The 15346-nt window shown below is 52.7% G+C and overlaps 1 protein-coding gene across 3 annotated transcripts in view; it reads right to left on the bottom strand.

Moving 5' to 3' along the window:
- Positions 1 to 558: 558 nt before the first annotated feature.
- The window catches only part of LIMK2 (LIM domain kinase 2), a 50820-nt gene continuing 36032 nt past the window's right edge, over positions 559 to 15346 (bottom strand). For all 3 annotated transcript variants that reach the window (XM_036014051.1, XM_028527380.2, XM_028527379.2), the window contains 11 exons: positions 14651 to 14756; positions 14092 to 14288; positions 12005 to 12191; positions 11097 to 11183; positions 10260 to 10391; positions 9959 to 10015; positions 7797 to 7862; positions 6704 to 6878; positions 5899 to 5954; positions 4319 to 4476; positions 559 to 2293 (listed from right to left, as the gene is read on the bottom strand). In XM_036014051.1, coding sequence (XP_035869944.1) covers positions 2149 to 2293; positions 4319 to 4476; positions 5899 to 5954; positions 6704 to 6878; positions 7797 to 7862; positions 9959 to 10015; positions 10260 to 10391; positions 11097 to 11183; positions 12005 to 12191; positions 14092 to 14288; positions 14651 to 14756 — 1366 coding nt within the window. In that variant the 3' untranslated portion in view covers positions 559 to 2148. The remainder of the gene's footprint in view (positions 2294 to 4318; positions 4477 to 5898; positions 5955 to 6703; positions 6879 to 7796; positions 7863 to 9958; positions 10016 to 10259; positions 10392 to 11096; positions 11184 to 12004; positions 12192 to 14091; positions 14289 to 14650; positions 14757 to 15346) is intronic.

Genomic DNA, 15346 nt, shown 5'->3' with positions numbered 1-15346 from the left:
GGCTCTAGGACAGGGGCCCCAACCCCAGGGCCACAGACTGGTACCAGTCCATGGCCTGTTAGGGACTGGGCCACACGGCAGGTGAGCTTGAGAGTCATACACTTGAATCATGCCCAAACCAACCCCCCATCCCAGTCTATGGAAAAATTGTCTTCCACGAAAAAAGTCCCTGGGGCCAAAAAGGTTGGAGACCGCTGCTCCAGGATATCCAGGCTTTAGGACTGCAGGCGGATCAGAGGGTGGGAGTGTGGGGACCCAAAAGAGTGACGCAGCTGGTAGGTGGAAGCCAGACCTGCTTCAAGGACTGGGCTGCCTCAGGTGGGAAGTGCACGTTCTAGAGAGCAAGTCGGTGTCTACATAAGCAAAGGGGATTCGAATTAGGGAGCGTGAGGACTCCCTGCCGTGGGGAGTCACATGACCCGGACCTGAAGGTGGCCAGGAGTGTTTTCTCTAGAACAGAGCAGGGGGGGCCTTGCACTTCCTGGCAGACAGGCCAGCAGACCCTCCACATGTGTCTCCCTGAGCAAGGCCCCAGATCACTTTTCACTCTCAGTATTCTCAGTTATGTTAACTGCTTAATTTATTTGGTCTGCTCAATGGTCCAACCTGGGCCCACCACTCCCACGTACGCTGGGGACAGCTGAGGCACGACCAGCCACACGGTGCTGACCTTGCTGCCTCTGTGAGCCCAGGGCTCAACCCCACAAGCTTGCACACTCCACACATAAGTATGGTCTACACAGCATAGCCAGAGATGACAGCTAATCCCACAACTCATCAGGTCTATAAACAGTATTTCACATGTCACCCAACAGACAGAACAAGATAATACTAACAGCAACCACTCTCCCAAATCATTCCCACCCCCCTCCTCCCTCCCACCCCCAATACAACCACTACACATTGCAGTAATATCCCAAACCCATTCCCAATTTGTTAAATATGGCCCAAGCTCACAGATGCTTAGGAAGAGGCAAATCTATTTGCGCTGAGTCCCTGGAGATCTGGGAGCCAAGGTAGAGGGTGCTCCCAGGGCTTTTCAGCACCCATGGCTGTGGCTCAGGAGGCTGCAGCCAGGAGCTAGTGATGTGGGCCAGCCGGCAGGTGAAGTAGAAGCCAGACGGCCCCCAGCTCAGGGAGGTGTCTCTCCCAGCATCTAAGCTCTGGGACTCTTGCCACCACCTCTTCCCACCCAAGTTGGTGCCTGGACCAGGGATGGGGAAGGGTGAGGAGTAGCTGCCCCAAGGCCAAGAGACTGCTGAGAGTCCCACTCCCCTAGCCTTATACACTGGGCCTGCAACAAGCCATACCATCCTCCAGAGCTCATCTAGGTCTAGGCAAAGTGTCTCAAGCTTCTGACTAAGGTGCCCACCGGGGTATGAGCGACAGCAGCCAGAGTATGGGCTTTCTAGAGGGCAGGGTCTCTTTCCAGTCCCCAGCCTCCTCCTGCACTGTGGGTGACTTCTTGTTGTGGGCAGAAAAGATGCCAACCTAGGAATTCTCAGCTCGTCTCCAGCAGTATAGCTGGAGAACACAAGATACACACTGCCCCCGACACTGGGACTGGGAAGTGAACCGAAACCAGCCCTTCCCCTGACTCCTGGCCAGCTCCACCACAAGTTAAAGGACTCTTCAAAACCTATTTCCTAGACCCCGCCCAGGGGAGGGCAGCGCATGGAGTGGAAGGAGGGTAGCACCACTGTCATTTCACATCCTTGGATTGCGGCCTGGCCACCAGTCTCTCTCTCAGCCACACTACCACTCCAAGTCCTCCCGTCCTCAGCTGGACCAGACACTTCAGAGCCTAGGGGCAGGTTCACCCTGGAATCTTGCCCAGCAGGTCCAGATCACACTGACTAGCCCGGAATCCCAGAATCCCAGGGAGTTCCGGAGTGGTCACGAGTAACAGATTCCTCCTGGCTCAGAAGCCAGGCTTTTTTTTTCCTTCTTCTTCTTCACAGCTTTCAGGCGAGTGTTGGATTTACAGACAGTAACCAGGTCCCAAAACATGTGGAGATGCATTTCCCTGGTGCTGCGCCCGCTCGCCTCCTGGGGAGGTAGTAGGGATGGCTTGTTCTGCTTCTAAACAAGGTGCCAATCCACAGGAAGCCAGGAGGGCCCTGCCCACAGCAGGGGGTTGGGCCAGGGCTAGGGGGGCGAGTCCCGTGTCAGGCCATACTGCATGCTCACAGTGTGGTCCAGCTCCTCCAGCTCTGCAGGCAGTGGGATGCCCAGCTCCCCCAGGTACAGAGAGAGGGCCTCAAAGGAGTCCTCCAGTTTTGAGAATGCTGGCCTAGGAGAAGAGGGGGTGAAATAGGTGAAATGTGGGTAGGACCATGGGGTGGTGAAGAAGGTCCCCAGGCATGTGACTTAACCACTTCCTAGGTGTATGACCTCGGGCAAGTCCCTTAACCACTGCCTCTGTGGGAAATAGATTTGCTGTAAAGATCTATTACAGATAACCTGTAAGGAAGCTGGCATGGCTCCACAGGTTAGTTTAAAAATGAAAGTCCAGGAGTAAAAAAGCTCCTCCCACGACTGGGAGCAAATGCAATCATCAAAGGTGGGATTGGACTAAGTGCCTTTTTAAAAAATCCTGTCCAGTCCTGGACTGTCTCCACATCGGTGGGCCTGCCCGGGAAAGAGCATGTCAGAGGCCCAGAGGCCCAGCAGCCCTTCCCGAGGAGGAAGCACAGGGTGGGCTCCTGGTGCCGTGGAAGTAACTGAGGTGCCCTGGAACCCTAAGACATCTCAGGCTCACTCCTCCGCCTCCCCCAGGTTTTTACTTAAACATTTCACCTTCTCAGCCCACTCTGATCGCTACATATAAGCTTACAACTTGTATCCCAAAGAATTGTCTGTCTCAGCTGGAGCCCTTGTGCGCAGCACTCGTCCCTTTCTAATGTTCCATACAGTCGATCTCTCCTTGCTAGACTGTGAGTTCCACAAGGCGGGTGGGGGGCATGTTTTTGTTCACTGCTGTATCCCAAGGGCTTAGGACAGTATCTAGCACGTGGCAGGCACTCAGCAGATAGTTTTCAATGAGTTAAAGACAGACATTGAGAATGACTGAGAAAAGGGGCAGGACCAAACAAATAGCATATAAATTCACATTTTTCCTCATGCTCTTACTCGGGTGTTACTAAAGGATTGTGGTCCTTTGGCCCATGAAAGAACAAGATATGGAGCCTCCCACCAGCCAGTCCCGACTCTACAGTGGACTTTAGGAAATCATTTAAAAATAAAGATTATGTGCCTGCTGGTTACCTTGGGGAGATGGAGTTAGGCAGTGAGGAGAGTGTTGAGGGGCACACTGATTAGGGGATTATAGAAGATGTATAGTTCCTGTGCCAGGTATTTCAGTAATGTTTGACTTTGATTTTTAAAAGAAACATGATTTTTGATAGCAGAAAAAAAAAAAGCACAAGATTCTAGTTTTGTAATGCACAAACTTGAAAGGACCTTGGGAAACATTGGTAATAAAGAAAGATAGAACCTGAGAAAATTAAGGTAATTTTTTTTCCCTCACCCAAGGACATTTTTTTTCATTGCTTTTTAAGAGAGAGGGGGAGAGGGAAGAAGCAGGGTGGGGGGGAGGAGGGGGGAGAGAGAGAGAGAGAGAGAGAGAGAGACAGATGTTGATGTGACAGAAAAACATCAACTGGCTGCCTTCTCCCACATACCCCGGTTGGGGATCGAACCCACAGCTTTTTGGTTAGGAACCACACTCGAACCAACTGAGCCATGATGGTCAGGGCTAAGGTGATTTTAAAAAGATTTCTTTAAAGGAGGAAATTAGCTAAATGCGTGAAGATGCTCACTGTAGCAACACTTATTATAAAGAGAAACTGGAAAAACCTGAACATCTCTCTACATTATGTATACTATAGTATGTTCAGGGAGTCTCTTAATAGAATTTCATGTACTTAACAGAAATAATAAATAGGAAGACTAGATGGTAACAAGGAAAATGCAGGGCAAAATGTAAGATTTTTCTCTATTTGAGGTTAGAATCTAAAAAGTGTGTATGTGGACATGGACAGGGGAATATGGAGACATGAAGACACTTAATTTGTTAGAATGGTACAGGTTTGGGTGAATTCTGTTAAAATTTCTTTTAATGGCTGTGTCTCTGTGTTATACCCAGGACACTTGCTACTATGCCCTCACCCCCCACCCCCCACCCTGGCATGTCAGTGTTTTTGGGCGCCTTGAGTGGCTGACAGCCACATCTCTGATCTCAAGGCTTCTGCCACCCCTATGTCTGGGAAGGGCTTGGGGACGGCCAAGGGATGGGGGAAAGGGGCAGGACACCAACCTGCTCTCGGGCTCCAGTTTGCAGCAGATAGTGGCCAGGGGGAAGAAAGCTGGGGGGCAGTCTGTAGGGACAAACTTCTCCCAGAAAAGCTTCACGTTGAGGCCAAAGTCCAGTGTTCGGGGCAGGCAATCAGGATCTGCATACACCTGCCCGATGATCTGCAGGTGAGAAGACGGCTGGTCAGAGAGTGTGGAGAGTGTGGCCATACGCAGGGGAGAGGGACGCCGGTGTGTGGACAGGAAGAAGATGAAGCTGAGGTTTAAGAGCTGCCCCCCTAACCCTGACTCTCAAAATCTTGCTAATACAGACTGTCTCTCGACTGAGAGTCTGATTATTGAGGAGGGTTGTTGTTTTTTCTTTTAATAAGAGAAAGTTTATGTAGAAAGCCACAGAGGTAGAAGTGAGCAGCAGAAGACATGGGCTCAGGAAATGACTTACAGAGACAGAAGAAGGGCCCTTGGAACTCACCCAAGAGGAAGGTAATGGTAACATTTGGGGGGTAGGGGTGGGGGCGGGGCACGGTGTGCTCCTGAGAGGGAGAGTGCACTGAGGAGGGTTTAGAGGAGGCCTCGCTGCCCCCGCAGCACAACGCTCCAGACCTGGAGGGGCAGCTCCTACACCGCACCTGGCCCTGCGGAGCCCCCCGTGTCTGAGTTCCCTGCCAGCGCTCAGGCCCTGTGCAGTGCGGTGTTGGGTCTGACTCATGCCTGAGACCCTTTGGTGCCAGCCCAGTGCTTTGTACACAGTAGGTGCTCAACTGCCTTCTATGAAAGAACACAAATTTTAAAAAATATTTTACTTATTGATCTTTAGAGAGAGGGGAAGGGAGGGAGAAAGAGAGGGAGAGGAACATCAATAGGTTGCCTCTCCCACGCTCCCAACTAGGGACCTGGCCTACAACCCAGGCATGTGCCCTGACCGGGAATCAAACTGGCGACCTTTAGATTTGCAGACTGGCACGCAGTCCACTGAGCCACACCAGCCAGGGCCAGAAAACAATTTTTAAAAGAACCTTTCTTCGTTATTCCAATCACCACTTGTCTCTCCTCTGCCACTCACCACTTTATAAAAATCACAGAAACCTCTGAATGTGTGTGTCCAACTAACTGCTTTGAGACAGACTGAGCTAAGCGCCTAAGGGCAGGAATGTTTCCAAGACTCACTCTGTACCCCACAGTGCCTACCTAGCACTGTGCTAGGTGGGCTGGCATTTCCTGGGGTGGCTCCTTCCATTTCCAGGCTGAGGACCGAGACACCTCTAGGGCCTGGGAAGAGGAAAGGTTGCTTCTGGCTAGAGAGAGCCACCTGAACAATCTCCTGCCTTTCTACATCTCACCTGTCCCGTACTGACCCTGTGGCTTCCTGAGACTGTTTCCTCACCTGGAAAAACTCTACTCCATCCTTCTCATGGGACCAGTGAGACTCAGCTATGTTAACAGATGTGCGATGAACTCTACAACCCTAAACTTGTGTTGATTTTACTGTGAGTCACTCATCTTTGGAGGAGGAGCGGCAGTTCTGAGGCAGGGCAGAGCTGCTAGGCCTGCTGCCTCAGGCCCTGTCTACGTGAGAGAGCTCACCTCGCAGAGAACGATCCCGAAAGAGAAGACATCCACCGTCTCATCGTAGCTCTTTCCTTGGGGAACAAAAGAGAGCTGGCTATTAGGTTTGGTCCCTTACAAGCTCTGCACTGAGTCCAGGGCCAAGCCAGGCCACAGCCAAGAACCAGGACTAGAACAGGATCCGTGGGGATACTCCAAAGGCTTTCCACCCGACAATCACCTTTCCTCAGCCCTGGGTGGGCTGCACAGATAAGATCTTATAAAACAACAGTGCCCGTGATGAAACTGCATGGGACAGTGAAAGGGACCTGGACCAGGGTTGATCTGTTCTCTGCCACTGCCCAGCTGTGTGCTCCTGGGCAAACCACAGCACTTCTCTGGGCCTGAGACTCCAAAAAGGGTTGTATCAAACCATTTCTGAGGCCTCACAACCTTATGGGGTTCCAGAGTCCCAGCCGGCATCTCTCGCTGGTTTGAGCATTATCCACAAGAGGGCACCACACTTCAGTTCTCAGCATAGAGAGAGACTAAAGGCTAGAGCTCAAGGAGTAAGTAGCCTGAGTTCTTACCTACCCTTGGGGCATAAAGGCCACAGTCAGACCTTCCCCTAAGCCTCGGGTGGAACACTGACCAGCTAGTAGGCCTGAACTCAGGAAGGAGTTTATGTGGCCTGGTCTGGCAAGGGATAACAATCATGCAGCCTTCACCTCTGCATACTTGGCCTTACACTTCACAGGCCTCCCTGGAGTTCCCAGAGCTCTGCTGCAGGATGTGGCCCCCAACTCCCCTCTAGAGCACGTCCCCTCAGGGCATCAGGACTCACCGTTCAGCATCTCAGGGGCCATCCAGTAGGGGTTTCCCACCACTGTGTAGCGCTTCTTGCGGTCATTTTTGCGCAGGGTACGTTTCTTGGTGGTGGCCTTCTCCACTGGGGGCTTTTTCCTCTCCTCTACTATGAGCCGTGACAGCCCAAAGTCTGCCACCACCACAGTCTTGTCCTGGTAGGACAAAGGCCAGGTCAGGACTTGGTGGGGACCTTTCCAAGAGACGTCATTGAGAACGGGAGAAAAGATGTGTAGCAAAGCAGAGCGAGACACAGCCGAGGTGTTCTCTGACAGACAAGGCTCAGCGTGTGTTTTCTAACGTCTGGTGTCTCCACACAGCAGAGCCCCAGGCCTGGGGGTGTTCACAGCCCGGAGGGGTAAGGCTCTGAGACCCAGAGGGTGGAACTCAGCGGCAGTTTTGGGCATTTCTTTTGTTTTATTTGTTCCCCTTCGTGTCTTATTCCCCAGAAGATTTAAGGCCACGGCTACAATCAGAATAAGACCGAGAAAGAGGGTGGAGGCAGTTGGTGGGGTACTTGGGGGAGGTAAACTCTTCAAATAGCTAGCGGGCAGTCACGTGGAAAAGGGATTAAGATTGTTTGGTGTGGGTTCAGAGGGTGAAGCCAGGGCAATTTAGTGGACACTCAGGAAGCCAGACTTCAAGTCGAAAGGAGAACAACATTTTAACAACCAGAGCTGACCGGCCAGTGGGAGGAATACAGGCCCCAACCCAGTCACTGTCCATCTACTACTAGTACGGTGGCCTCAGGTGCTAGAGATATAAAATGGGGTCCACCATGAGCTGCTTTACGGGACCATCATGGGGCAAAACCAGGGAAAGTGACAGGGCTCTGTATACAGAAACCCTTCTATCCAAAGGATTTCAAGGGCTGCTACCAGGAAAAGGTGGAATTGTATCTCCAAGTGTCTGGGAGCCTAGGAGACAGAAGAGGGCATCCGAGGCAGAGGAAAAGCAAGACAGGAGCCCTAGGCGTTATCTCTGGTCTAAAGCAACAAGGGACAGTCAGTCTCCCTTGTGACAAGGAAGCCCTGTGGGCTGGCCGTGGGGAGGCCCAGACAGGTGGGACATACCAGCTTGATGAGGCAGTTGTGTGAGTTCAGGTCCCGGTGGATGATGCACATGGAATGCAGATAGGCCTAGAACAGAAGTCGGAGCTGAGGCCAACGGCCAGTAAATCAACCAGACGCTGACTCTGAATTTGGGCCACAGAATGGGCTCTTCTTCCAGGCCACCCTCAACTCAGCTTCAGGACCCAAACTGGACCCCAGAGCCCAGGTCCTCCTGCTGTCACTGCCTTGTCCCAGCACCAACAGAAAGCCAAAGGCTCCCTCAGCTTCCTCTCTCCCTGCTGCCGTCTCCTGCCCGTCCTTTGTTCATTGACCCCAACCCAGTGGCTGCTCTAAGCCCTCACTGTTTTCTCACGAAGTCTTTAACTTCACTGGGCACCGGCCCTTGCATGTCCTTCTACTTAGGTCCCCATTTAGATCCAGGGCATCTGAAGTGAGCACCCTCAGATGCACTGCTCCTAGGCCCTCCTCCCAATCTCTGGCTTCAGCTACCTGGATCCGTCTTGCCTGTGACAGGGGAATAAGCGACCTCCTCCTGGACCAGCAGGCTCCAGATTCCCGACATTCACCTCCCCTGAGATGTGGCACCCTCCTTGCTCTCTGTCTACACTTTAACCTCTTTCCCTTCCCTTCCGAATGTTTCCAGAAAAATCCACCTGCTATTTTCCCCCTCTAGGCCTCCATCTCTGGCTCTCATTACTCTTGGAAGGCACTTCCTTTTCCTTCCCTCCTCTTCCCCAGCAAATGTGGAAGGAGCCATGTCCCCCCTCCCCAGCCCCCTGTAATACTACTTCCATCCCCTAGGCTCCCAGAGCTGCTCACACCCAGGGAGCTCTCCCCGAATTGCTGGAGCTCGTGACGTGCCCATCCCCACCTCAGAGGTAACACCTCTCCCATGCTACCGTCATCCGAGACTCCTGTGTGCCTGCTTTTCCTTCCAGCTTCCTCAATGTCAGCTCTTCTCAAAGCCATTTTCTCTTCATGTGCTGACGCCCACAAACCACACATCAGCCTTGGCAGACACCTACCCTAGCTCTTCCCAAACGTGTTTCCCAACCATCACTGCCACTCCCCCCTCCAAAGCACGTCTGGTAAATGACACCAACATTTCTCTAGGTACCTCAAGCCGCCCACACTTTCTCTTCCCCTTCACCTGTTCCCTCACTGCCAACCTGCCTTTCCATTCTGACTCTGCCGTCCGTCTCAGCCTCCTGTTCCCCTAATCATACCCCAACTCAGAAACCCACACCCCTGCCCCGCACCAGGTCTCTCGGCCCCGAGTTCTCCCAGTTCCACCCCAACCTACTGACCACACCAGACTCATCTGCAAAAAAGCACAGCTCTGGCCACAAAACTTACTTGCTTAAAAATCTACACCTGTCTTTTTGGCTCCCTAAACAAAGTCCACACTCTTTAGCTTAAGATACAGGGAACTTAATGTACCCCCAAGACTAATATTGTCTTCATGGTCCCGACATGAAAAGCAGTGACTAAAATCTCAGGACTGACCAGCCCAAGCTCCTAGTTCCGTCCCTTTCTGGCCTCGGCGCCTCGTCTGGAAGCCAGGGTTGCCATGAGGAATAAGCATGCACATGCATGTTATTCCCGCAGCTGGTGCCCGGCACGGAGAAAGCACTCAACAACGGTCAATCGCTGCTATCATCGGAATCATTGTTCCCAAGTGAAACAGACTGTTTCCTCCTCTCTCCTCCCAGGTCTTAGCTGCTGTCGTCTCCTTAACCTCGGGGGCCTCTGTGCCAGAAGGAACTTTTATCCAGTTCTGGCCTGTCCTTTGGGGCTCACTAGAATGAATCTCCAGTTTCTCAGGTTTCCTAGGCAGCGAGGTCCTCTGCTTGCCCCAAGTGCCCTCAGCACCTGGACACCTCTGTGCCAGCAAGGCCAGGCCACCTTGTGCAAGTCTGCCTCTCCAGTTTGCCTTGCCCATGTCCTGTGTGCCCTTGAAGACCTGGATTCTTTGAGAGTAGGGTTGTGAGCTGAGAACAGCCATTTGGGGTGAATTTCACTGGTAGAGAGAAGCTCAGTACAGAGCTGCCCAGCGCACAACCTGCCTTCCAGTGCGCCAGCAATCCTTGCATCTCTCCTGACTGCCGCCCCAACCGCCCCTCCCCTGCCAACCCGCTGGCAAGGTTACTGCCAAGACTCACCATTCCAGAAGCGATGCCTTTGGCAAACCTGACCTTCTGCTGCCAGGGCAACGGGTCCTACAGGATGAGGGAATGTCCATCAGAGGCTGTCGGGCCCTGTCCCATTCATGGTCCAGGCCCTGTCGGTCAACATGGTCTGCCAGTGAACCTTCTCTGCCTGTGCCCAGTCCCACCCATCATGGCCCTTCGAAGGCAAAGCAGTGAGTCTCCCTGGCTATCACGGTTCCGGGGTAGTGGTGACACAGGTGACCGGCTGACAACCCACCAAAGCTCTTAGGGACCGTGGAGGTGGTACGCTTACCACACTGCGCACAAAGTCCTTCAATGTGCCCCCCTCAATGTACTCTGTCAGCAGGTTCAGCTTCTTGTCCTTGTACAGCACGCCAATGAACTTGAGCACATTGGGGTGGTCCAGGCTGCGCATCACCTTCACCTGGGGGTGGGGAAAGCCAAGGAGGGTTGGCAGTTCCCATTATGTCTTCCTTATCCCTTCCCTCTAGGGGTCAGCTTGATCAGTGTTACCTGCATCTCCTACCTCCTATCTTAAGTGACAGGGAAGAATACTTCTGCATAGTTGGGGAGGGCCCCATGGGCCTTACTCTCAGGATCTTGCCTTACTAGGAATTACATGTGGGGGGGGTGTGATTAGAGTGGGAGGGTCCCAGAGTGAACAGAGGCCTGGAGGGCCGCACTTGGACCACACGTGTACCCAGCTGAATTAATTAATGGAGCAACTTGAGAGAGGCGATGGGAACTGTGGAAATGCTCAAGGGACGTCAGTTCTCTGGGAGGCCCCACCCTAGGCTCCCTCAGCAGGGTGTTCAGGTGGTTCTCATAGCATCTAGTTGCACTAAATGGTTTGTTCTCATGTGCATCACCCCAGTATCTGCGAGCACCTCTGAACCACACTGCACTGGTTGCTGCAGCCCTTGTACCCAGCTTGTGTTGCCTTCAGTGTGCGTTCACGGAACAAATAATGCTATAATTCAGAGGGCCAGGGATGTTGCTCTAGTGTTCTTTTCTGCTCAGCCTTTAAGAAAATGATTCCAAAGTAAGTTTCCTCTTGAAACCATTTTTAGTAAAGCCTTCCCTCTTCCAACAGTGACATCAAACTCCCAACTCAACCGCACTTTCTTACCTCAGTCAGAAAAGTCTTCTGTGTTTCCTCATCACACCGAATTAACTCCTTCATGACCATCACTTTGCCCGTGGCTTTGTGTGTTACCTACAAGGAGGGCGGTTGTTATGGGTGCAGAGACCAGAGGCAGTTCTGGGGAACTGTGTGATATCTGTGCAACTCCCCATCCCATCCCCTGGAGAACACACTGAGCCAGATCAGATGGAGAGAGTTCATGTGCGGAAGCACGGCACAGGGCAACAGGGACTCAGAGAGCACACCCCCTTTCCTGGAGAGCAGGGCATGCACAGAGGAGAGGCAAGAATCCAGAAAAGGGAAGTGTGGAATGAGGCAGGAAGGGGCTGTCAAGCCAAGCAGGGGCTCTGGTTATCTGACAAGGGAGTGAGTCCCTTGGGTGAACAGAAGTCTGGGGACAGGAAGGTCAATGCTGTAGACATGCGCTAGGGGGCTGGGTGGGTTGGGGGTGAGCTCTCCAGCCCCAATGCTCCGAAAGCTGAGACACATGGCTTACCTGACCCCCCCTCCCAGCTCTCAGTAGAGGAGGAGGAGGAAAGAAAGAGAGAGAGGTTAGTCCCTGAGACTACTGTTCATCAGGGAGGCAGGAGCCACTCCCCCATGTACCCCCTGGAGCATGACTAGCACTGAGGCCTCTGGGCAACCTAAAAACTCTCACTGACTGTAGGCAGGAGGGCCATGGGCACAGCTCATCTCAAGGGTCTCCAAGTTCACCAAGTGGCCTGGGAGGGCTGGGGTGGCAGGGGTGCAGCCCTCACACCATTCCCTGCAGCCAGGAAGACGGCCTGCTGTCACACAGGGTGTGAGGTGAATCCACATAATAAAAACTCCCCAAGAGGAGGCGAGAGAGGGATGAGGGGCAGAGGAGCAGAGCAGCTGCCGCCTGTGCTTACCTTGATGGCCTGCCCAAAGAAGCCCTTCCCCAGGACCTCCCCGTGGATCAGGTCACACGGCCGGAAGATCTGCTGGGAGTAGCTGCTAGAACAGCGAAGGGATTCTGAACGGCTGATGTCACGGCTAAAGAGCAGGGGTTCCTTCGGGGAGCTGGGGCCAGGGGACTTGGAAATGCTGTTACTGCGCCTGAGGATGAGGAAAGAGGGTGGTATGGATAGGGTAGTCCTCAGAGACCTGCCAGGAAACCCTGGGGGCAGGAATCTTAGGGCTACCTGACCATTCATTCCAATGCCTATGGTTCAGGAGCTATGACTGGGGGAGGAGGATTCTTGTATCAGAGAGCTGTGCCATCTAGGGGCTAGACATCAGTAGTTCAAGCACAGTGAACACACATTCAGAGTGAGAACCCTGAGTACTTCTCACCTGGAACGACTGACTACATGCTACTGGCTTAGAGTGCTCAATACAGGACAGCACTATGGGTGGACCATCAGATGATGGTCCACTTTCCATGTCTGCTTGATTCGAGACACCAACTGGGTCAGACTGATAGCCTATTGCCATCCAAAAAATGACCAAATGGGATTTTGGACATTTGCACATTTATATCTGTCTACATTTCCTAAATTTTAAAATAATAAATGCATAGTTTTTATAGCAATAAACTCATTAGGTTTATATTTTTTAAAGTAGCCAGTAATAGCCCTGGCTGGTGTGGTTCAGTGGATTGAGTGCTGGCCTGCGAACCAAAAGGTCACCAGTTCAATTCCAAGTCAGGGCACATGCCTGGGTTGTGGGCCAGGTCCCCAGTAGGGGCTGAGTGAGAGGCAATAGCACACTGATGTTTCTCTCCCCCTCTTTCTCCCTCCTTTCCACTCTCTCTAAAAATAAGTAAAATACAATCTTAGAAGAAGGGACAGGATGGATGAAGCCCGCAGCACTGAAGGTTGACTGCAGCCCTGCAACCTGCTCTCCGTGCACACTCCTGTTTCACCTGGGCGACCCAGAAAGGACTGCCTGCAGCTTCCTAGCCCTTGCTCTGCCTCCTGCCAAGTGTGCCGACAAAGCAAACAAGGTGAGCCATCCCCTGTCTTGCATGACGGCCCTCTAGATATCTGAGCAGCTCTCTGGCCACCACCCCCGCCCCACCCACATCTTCCCTCTTCCAGGCCATGTGTTCTCAGGCCTTCTCTGACCTCTGGCGCTGTGCCTCCACCAGCTTGCGCATGCTGATTGAGGCCAAGAGGGCAGCCAGGAGTGACAGGAGCCACCTGTCGGGAGGGCCCTATTTCCAACAGATGCCAGCCAAGAGGGCCCTGAGCGATTTAGTCTGTTTGGGTAGGAGGGCAGATAAAGAGCTGATACCTAGGTAATACTAACAACACCTCATATTGACCGAGTGCTGACCCTCTGCCGGCGCTATGCTACTTTGCATCCTCTCCCATACTGAATCCTTACATAATCGGTGAGACAGCCACCTTTATCTGCAGCTCCACTTCACATATGCAGAGAGAGGCTAGGAGAGATGATGTGATTTGTGAAGAGAGGGAGCTCAGCTCAAAGGCGCCATTATGGGTGTGCCTGCCTAGACACCCAGTGCTCTAGGCTCCCGTTCTTTCAGTCTCCCTACTTGGTGCATGCTCTCTCTCTGCAAACCTGGATTTGGTTGTTGGTCCCTCAAATCGTAAACAATTTGCATGCATCACTTGTTTTATAGTTTTCAAAGTCCTTATTTATACTTATCCATCCTATCTATGCCCCCACTCCAGCCTCCGAGCCCCATGCTTTTCCCACAGGCCAGGCTGCCCTTCAGGGTTCAGCATTACTGCCTCCTGTCCAGCTCAGGAGTTCAGTGGACAGTATGACCTTCTGGTGTCTAAGGGGACATTACAGACAGCTGGGTCAGATCACTCACAGGTCCTGGCTATGAACTGTGATTTCCATGAAGGGAGCTGGGTCAGCACAATCGTCAGCCTGTGCCTGTCCAGCTGGTTCCCTTTTTAACTCTGCTGGTCTCCAAAAGCCAGCTCTGCCTCATGTGAGGGATAGGCATGGGACAACACAGAACCAGGGTGAAAGACGGCACCTAAGGGAACGTCTCCTCAGTGTCCCTTCCAGATTCTCCTTGGTGTCCAGGGGGCTGAGGGTGTGAGAATGTCCAGCATTCTGCATGTGAGGAGAGAGCCGTGCATCTAGCCGCAGCTGGTCCAGGCGCTGGGAGACGGGGTCATGTTCAATCAGGAGCTGAAGGGCCTGGCTCGTCTGGCTAATTGCATCCTCTACCTGTAATCAAGGGCAGTGTAAGGCTGGCTCCCACAGGCTGTCCATCCCAGGCCGCCCACTGTCAGCCCAGATGATCCAAACACAGTGTGGCCAATGCTCAACTTGGCTAATGGTAGCCTCCAGATGTCAGTAGCCACACAGTGCCCTCTGCCTGGCATCCTATCAGCTTCCCCATCTGTTAGGCCATCCCTGCAGCCCTGGGAACATGCCAGGATGACACAGGAAGTCATCAGCAGTCACAGGCTCAGTGGCAAGACAGAGAGATAAACTAGGAATAGGGAAAGGTAAAGACCATAGTTTGATCTCCCAGAGGGTCTGTTCCATGTCCAACCCCCAAAAGACAGACTGGACACACACTCTACCTCTTCCACTCGGAGTGTGCGAACAGGGGCACCATTGATCTCCAGGATGCGGTCCCCGGGGTGGATGGCATTGCGGTTGTTGGGACTGATGTGCATCCGGTTGACCCTAGGCCAGACAAGAGTTGAAGAAGGGTGAAGGCATCCTAAAAACATGCCTGACCGATTTCACTTGTGCAGGGAAGGCTCACTAGGTCCCAGGCTCCTACTGGCCCCCAAGGCCTAGGCCACTCGCAGAGAAAGGGCATTCATCCAATGGCTTAAGCCAGAAACTTGGATGTCATCCTCCCAGTTGGAGTTCCCTCACTGCCCCCAAGCCTCACCACTTTGGAGAATCTTGTGTTCTCCCCATCACCACACTTACTAACATCTTTTCCCTGGATCTTGCAACAACCTCCTAATCATTAGGACCTAATGGGTCTCCATATCTTTAGGCTTGCTCCCCACCCATCCAACTTCCACAATAGCAGTCCTTCTAAAATGTTAACCTGGTGGCATCACTTTGTTGCTTTAATCCCTCAATACACCTGCTGAGTCTTCACAATCCAGGCCCTCCGTGACTTAACAGCCCACTCTCTGGCTACTCCCAACCACCCAGTCTATACCAGACACAACCACAGACTCCTACCTCTACCCTGAACACAGTTCCCTCCCCTCTCCATCTAATGAGGCTTCAGAAAAGACCTCACCTCTTCCTGA

The sequence above is a fragment of the Phyllostomus discolor genome, chromosome 13 (genome assembly GCF_004126475.2).
Source record: "Phyllostomus discolor isolate MPI-MPIP mPhyDis1 chromosome 13, mPhyDis1.pri.v3, whole genome shotgun sequence".
Taxonomy (NCBI): Eukaryota; Metazoa; Chordata; class Mammalia; order Chiroptera; family Phyllostomidae; genus Phyllostomus; species Phyllostomus discolor.
The sequence above is the reverse complement of the archived record's forward strand: the minus strand, read 5'-3'. Positions and strand labels throughout refer to the sequence as shown.